Source organism: Danio rerio, chromosome 16 (genome assembly GCF_052040795.2).
Source record: "Danio rerio strain M-AB ecotype USA chromosome 16, GRCz13ab, whole genome shotgun sequence".
In the NCBI taxonomy this organism is placed as follows: domain Eukaryota; kingdom Metazoa; phylum Chordata; class Actinopteri; order Cypriniformes; family Danionidae; genus Danio; species Danio rerio.
Window position 1 is genome coordinate 60,832,501 of NC_141036.1, and position 7,500 is coordinate 60,840,000.

General features: G+C 46.2%; 1 protein-coding gene across 1 annotated transcript in view; it reads left to right on the forward strand.

Annotated features, from left to right (window-relative positions):
• Positions 1-7,500, forward strand: part of dennd4b (DENN/MADD domain containing 4B) — a 37,010-nt gene that overhangs the window by 26,920 nt on the left and 2,590 nt on the right. Inside the window, 8 exon segments of the mRNA NM_001423202.1 lie at positions 53-181; positions 310-454; positions 527-667; positions 1,232-1,430; positions 3,585-3,855; positions 4,931-5,035; positions 5,240-5,415; positions 7,035-7,422. Coding sequence (NP_001410131.1) covers positions 53-181; positions 310-454; positions 527-667; positions 1,232-1,430; positions 3,585-3,855; positions 4,931-5,035; positions 5,240-5,415; positions 7,035-7,422 — 1,554 coding nt within the window.

Genomic DNA, 7,500 nt, shown 5'->3' on the forward strand with positions numbered 1-7,500 from the left:
TATCTCTAATATTTGTGTGTGTGTGTGTGTGTGTGTGTGTGTGTGTGTGCAGGTGTGTTACCGTATCCTGATGCAGCTGTGTGGTCAGTACGGTCAGCCTGTTCTAGCGGTTCGGGTTCTGCTGGAGATGAAGAGAGCAGGGATAACCCCAAACACCATCACATACGGATACTACAATAAAGTAACGTCAGACATCACACTGATATAGACAGACAGATACACACTAATGTCATGTGACCATGAACCAGCATCAGAGAACTGCTCAGTGTCTGTGCTGGATCACACAGTGTTCTGTTCTGCCACCTGTAGGCGGTGCTGGAGAGCAAGTGGCCATCCACCAATCAGGGAGGGCGTCTTCGCTGGGCAAAGCTTCGTAACGTGCTATTGGCTGTGGCTCAGTTCAGGCAGCCAATCAAACAGCAGCAGAGGAGCGCATCGTTCAGCATCCCCTCAGGTCTGACACGCCCCCATCAGCACACGATTGACAGCCGTCAATCAGCTGACTCATGTTCTTTTTCTATTACAGATGTGCTAAATAAGCCCCGCCCCCACTCTGCTCTGATTCGCCAGTCCAGCTGGAGCGGTCTGAGTGAAAGCTCGAGTCACGAATCGCTGACGAGTTTGGCCAAGAGCAACAGCCTGAGCAGCGTCCAGCCCACAGGAAGCAGTGAGTGATCTTGAGCCATGATGCCGGATTAACAGAGTCAGGATTACAGGATTAGGCTTGAGTTACAAAAGCAGAGCAGTGCAGTCAGGCTTTACTGGGGTCATCAAGAGCATCATCAACCTTCTCTGTTAACTCCGGCTTTGAGCTTGTGTTCATCAGCATGTGTAGATGAAGGCGGGACAACAGTAGTGAACAGCCAATCACAGGCTTCAAAACATAAAGACACCGTGCACATATGGTGGAAGAGTCAGTGGAATTGATCAGCAATAATTAAAAATACTAAGAATTTACACAGGAAGATGAAGAGTGCCGTCCATGAAAGAGGAGAGATTAAAGATGCCTTACACTGAGTATATACAGGGTTCTACAGGCACTCAGATATCTCAGCTCAGTCAGATCATTGTGTCTTGACCTTTCCTTTACAGTGAGAATCTGGGGAGGTGTCTTAATAGTTATTTTACTCGCTGCTGATATGGTGAATCTCGTTTTGCGATCTCTAAACCAGAACATAACCTGAATATATCCTAAACACAGCCTGAACATGATGTTTTCTGCTTGTCTCAGAGCTGACGCTGAAGAAAGCAGGAGATGTGAGCGCAGACGCCGGCTCCCGCAAGCCTCCGGCGGGCCGCAGGGATACACTGAGTCCTCCTGCACCGGTGCTGGTGCGCCGCAGCGACGTCTGCCTGTCCACATTCTACAGAGACTGTGCTGAGCCCGGCGATGCAGACTGCAGAACCCAGCCCGCCGAGAGGGACAGCAGGTACAGCACTCACTCACCCCATCACCAACCTACTTACAGGGCTGGCCCATGAAATATCGCTATTTATTGATTATTTATCTGGTATGAAGTTTCGCTATAGTTTTATTTAATCGTGGCAGCTGAGGTGTTCGTTATTTCCCATGGAGACCCGTGACTTGCAGGACGCGCACATGGTGTGCAAGCGATGCACAGGTGACATGCGTGCATTTTCCAGCCGCACCTAGTTGAAAACATCTGAAGTTTTCTGAATGCCGCGAGCGCACCACGATTCACGCAAGTAGAACTCACCGATCTGCTTCACACTGTGTCTGGAATATACACACATCAGTGATAACAGCAGGCTAATCAGACAAACACAGCGCTCCCAAACCCTGCAGCGCTCTTACTTTCCTCCATTAACTTGTGTCAGAGCTGCAGCAATCTTTTGTTCGACTGATTCCTGTGACGCTCCAGGGACAGACGAGTCTGAAGAGCAAATTCATCGATGCGTAGATCTACCGATCCTGAACCATGCAAGCCAGTGGCGATAGCGGAGAGGGAAAAAACTTCACCAATAGGAGAGTGAAGAAAAAAAACCTTGAGAGAACCAGACTCAGTTCAGCACGACCATTTTAATTTCTCCGCTGGCCAAAAGTCTTGTGCAGAGCTGCAGTCTCAGTGGTGGAGGCTGGCATTAGCGAAGACTCGTCTGTCCCTGTCTGTCTCATGCTCTTCACTCCACCATGACCCCCAGTGCAGCAGCAGCACTGGATCAATGAAACGAACTAAAACTACACTGAAATGTAGAGTATAATTAAACAGTGAACATCATCAAATTCTTCACATCCAGCCTTTATAACTGAAGCTGTTTCTGACATCACATTACGCAGTCTTGAGTAACACATGTAATTTAGCTCTTCCATTATATCACCACATTTTGATTTCTTTCCATTTTTGCCACTGACACCCCACCACACAATGCATCAGTTTCTTTAGTAATGAACCCTTCCATCCTATCGAAACTAATTACAGTCTTGTAAATTCTGTTTCATGCAATTTAAGCAAATGGGACAATAAACAATAAAAGCAGACTTACCCACTCTTGTGATTAGAAGGCCAGTTTTAATCCATTCACCAGGTCAGCTGTGAAAAGCCCAGCTAAAGTAAATTTCACAATACTCACTGCAAAGGATCCAGGGTTTCATCTGTAAGAAAAAACTGTACATTTCTAATCAAATTATTCTTCTGCAGTCTCATACCAAAAACGTAAATAAAGGCAGTATTAATAGCTATAAATGTGGGAGAGCGCTGATATTATGAGATTGTATTGTATTGCAATATGGAACAATTAAATGTTGATGTTAAATCATAAGCAATTCACAAATACTTGAAAATGAGATGATTTAATGACAATAACTTGCTATGGTTACAGTTGAATTAGTTATAAATAACTGTATAAAAATTAAAATTATGAAATGATAAAACATATGATATTAATTGTACCCAGCTTAAATGTAAAATTAAAGTTACCAGAGGTAGAAGGAGAGACAAATGGGCAGAGAAGACAGACTCCAGAGTAGGAGAGGAGTAGAGCAGGAGAGCGCAGACAAGGAAAAAGACAGGCCAGGCAAAGAGACAGAGCAGAGTTCTCCACCTATTATGTGTCTTTCTTGACCATGTGACTAAAGCCCAAATGCCGAGACATTCAAACTGACCAATCAACATCTGACCACATCGTAAAGTTCCCAAAGTCCACACGCCAGGCCCTGATCTTATCAGTATCTGCCTTTGGAGTCCTTCTTGAGTCAGAAAGACATGTTATGTAATGTGCATTTGATCTCATCTCTTACAGCATCAAAACAAAAACTCTGCAGAACTATAGTAACCTGTGTGTGTGTGTGTGTGTATGTGTTTTTGTGACATGTCAGGACACAAATCTGTAAAATGACACAGGTATAACTAAAAGATGGTGAAATATGAGGGCATTGGTGACGTCCTCATTTCTCCAGAAGCTTCTAAATCCCACAGGATGAGCTTAATCTGAGAGTAAAGCTGCACGGTTGGGTTTAGGGGTGGGGTGAGGGCAATACAATATACCGTTTATACAGTATAAAAACAATGTAAGTCTATGTAATGTCCCCACATTTCACAAAAACAAACGTGTGTGTTCTGCAGGTCAGTGGAGGTGAAGGAGACTCTGAACCGTAAGTCTGTGGATGAAAACTACAACACGGTTTCGTCTCCGAGCCGCGGTCTGGCGGGGAAACTGCAGCAGCTGCTGACGCCGACGCGTAACCGAGCGTCTGTTCGCCGCGCCGCCAGTGTAGACGACAGACGAGCCAATGGGAACGCTCGCCGCGCACACGAGCAGAAGCCCTCGCGCAAGAGCCAGATGGCGGAGAGCCTGCTGAAGGCCAAAGAGAGACTCTACAACGCCACCTCTGAGGTCTGTGTGTGTGTTTAGATCAGCTTTTAGATCAGTTTTTAGGCAAGCAAGTTTATTTCTACAGCACATTTCATACACAATGGTCACATGATTTACATGAACAGGAATAAAAGAGACAAAGATTAACAGTGACGAACACAGATGAATTGTGTTAAACAGGTTATCAAAGAATGAAAAAGAACAGAGAGACACAACAGTGCAATGTGTGTGCCGTAGCACAGGGCTCATTCAGTAGGCTCAGCTAAACAGATGTGTGTTCAGTCCTGATGTGAATGTGCCTAATGTTGGAGCACGTCTGATCATTTCTGGAAGCTGACTCCAGCAGCAGGGGGCGCTGTTATAGCTGAAAGCTGATTCACCCTGCTCTGACTGAACTCTTGGAGTTTCTAGTGTATCTGATCCTGCTGATCTGAGTGATCTGTCAGGTGTGTGTTCAGTCAGCATATCTGTACTGTATTGAGCTCCTCGGCCATTCAGTGATGTATAGAGCAGTAATAATACTGTAAACTCTGTTCTGACTGTAACTGGAGCCAGTGTAGACACCTGAGGACAGCTGTGATGTGCTCTGATTCTCTGCTTCTGGTCAGAATCCTGGCCGCAGTGCTCTGGATGAGCTGTCACTGACTGACTGTGTGTTTGGGAAGGTCAGTGAGGAGGCCGTTACAGTAATCCATCCTGCTGCTGATAAAAGCATCATGAAAACACAGCATCCGACTCCTGCAGTGTGTGAGAGAGGATAGTCTGCTGATTTACTGACTGCTCTGACACGACTACTGAAACTCACATCTGACTCCAGAGTCACTCCAAGATTCTTGACCTTATTGTCTGTTGTTTGACCTTTAGAGCAGAGATACACGTTCACCTGGAGAAGCTCATCTCTGTTCCCAAACACAATCACTTCAGCTCTCTCTTTGTTTAACTGAAGAAGATTTTAGACCATTTTAGATGTGGTTTTAGATCAGTTTTTGATCATTTCAAATCAGTTTGGATTGAATCAGTGTGCCGTGTTCTCATTTGAGCTTCAACAAGGTGTTATTAACTGTGTGTGTGTGTGTGTGTGTGTGTGTGTGTGTAGAGCTCTCTGTCTGTCGGGAGTGACATTGACATGGCTGATATGCAGACGCTGGCGATTCCTCTCAGGAAGTCCTGGGACTCGGCACAGGAAGCAGGCGGCATTGAGGTGTGTGTGACGTAACGGTGATTACCCTAATGCTAATCATGGTGATGCACCAGTCTAAAACAGTGTGTGTCTCTCTCTTCCTCTGTATCTATCTCTCTGTATGTGTGTGTGTGTGTCTCTCTCTGTTAATGTGTGTGTTTGTGCATGTGTCTGTTCATGTGTGTGTATATGTGTGTTTCTCTGTCTCTGTGTGTGTGTGTGTAGGTGCTGATGTCGAGCTGTTCGCTGTGCCGCAGCTGTAATTCTCTGGTGTATGATGAGGAGATAATGGCCGGCTGGTCCTCTGATGACTCTAACCTGAACAGCACCTGTCCGTTCTGCTCCGCCCCGTTCGTCCCGCTGCTGAATGCTGAGATCTGTGACCCGGGGCCTGTCTGCAGGTAACACACACACACACACACACACACACACACATTCTACACTAGTGGTCCTGAACCCCTGGGCTGCGGACCAGTACCGGTCTGTGTATCAGTTGGTACGGGCCGCACAAGACATCATGAATTATTTCAGTTTGATTAACTCTCTGAGCCTGAAGGATCTTTTATTCTGGAAGTGCGTGTATTCTCTCCCTCGAGCACCCGAATGTAGTCCACAAGCAGCAGAATGAGTAGAGACAGACGTGTCTGGAAAGTGTCTTTGCTAAGGGAAAAGGCCCGGTGAAGGAGCCACGGACTGAATGGATCCGCAACCCATTAGTCAACAAATCCGGTGAATCCAGCATGTCTGTGCAAGAAGATCAACCATGGAGATCCCAAATGACGGAGGCCTTTCAGCTGCTGTTCGCATGTCACGTCTTTTCCAGTTATTTCCAGTGGAGGTGTGCGGAGTGAGCGATCAGCTTCAGCATGGATGAAATATCCACATTTCAGTAGACTAATTACCCCAGACACACACAAACACTGCAGCACTGTCATGTTCTCCGTGAGTAAAGTGACAGTGTAGGGTCCAGCACAGTGTCTACTGGAGGACGGAGGTCCACTGTCTGTTCGCTCTTTCCAGAACACAATGCTGATTTATTTTAAACTTAACTCATATCTGACTCACATTTTAGTCTGAGGGGGTTTACAATATTATTATATATTTATGACTCCAATTATAAAACATTGAAAAGATGATTTAGTTTGTTTGAAGATTACTTTAGATTATGATTGAATATTCTCTTAGATTCATTATTGTACATTATTCTTGTTCATTCTGAGTCCTATAACATCCTGAGTCTTGTACCGGCCGGGTATACAACCTCTTTAAGCACAAGCATGACATCTTGATCATTAAACAGAGGCGATTAACCACAATCTTACAAAAGCAGTCACTTAAGAAAAGTGAGTTACTACTTACTCAGATGGGAATATTTTTGGTGCGGTCCCCATACATCTGCTAAATCATTCATTCATTCATTTTCTTTTCAGCTTAGTCTCTTTATTAATCAGGGGTTGCCACAGCAGAATGAACCGCCAACTTATCCAGCATGTTTTATGCAGCAGATGCCCTTCCAGCTGCAACCCACCTGTGGGAAACTTCCATACACACTTATTCACACTCGCACACTACGGACAATTTAGCCTACCCAATTCCCCTATAGCGCATGTGTTTGGACTGTAGGGGAAACCCACGCCAACATGGGGAGAACATGCAAACTCCACACAGAAACACCAACTGACCCAGCCGAGACTCAAACTAGCGACCTTCTTACTGTGAGGCGATCATGCTCCCCACTGTGCCACCATTACATGTACAAACACAAACATCAGTAAAAGCATAGTAAACGGTTGATAAAGGTTTATTTTCCTTCAGTCTGAGTAAAGAACACGCTGATAATAAGAGATCTGTTACTTCACCTGCTTACTAAAGTGGAGATTTCTCTCTGAACTGAACATGATCCTGTAAGAACTCTGAGCTGCTCAATATTACACATATTAATAAGCATATCAAATACTGTCAGAGGAGAACACAACATATTTAAGACTGTGTGTGTGTGTGTGTGTGTGTGTGTGTGCAGTACGGAGCGCGGGACTCTGCATGCGGAGGATGAGCTGGAGAATGCCATGCGTCCCCCTGCTGGCCGAGACGACACACTGCAGCACCTGTGCAACGGCAGCAGAGAGGCGGACTCCAGCTCCGAGACCAGCAGCCAATCAGAGAGCAGCGTGCCGTCTGGGGGTGGAGCCCCGCAGGTGACCGTGGAGTACCTGAGCCCGCTGGTGCTGCGCAAGGAGATGGAGAGTCTGCTGGAGAACGAGGGCGAGGGTGTTCTCTCTCAGGTCCTCTTGCTGGACAGCCACTCCATCATCTTCTGGAACCTGGTGTGGTATTTCACCCGCCTCGGCCTGCCCACCAACCTGCCACAGCTGCTGAGGGCGTCGCCACTGACCGCTGCGTTTACACAGGTGAACACACACACACACTACAGGTGAACACACACACACATTCTACAGGTGAACACACACACTCTACAGGTGAACACA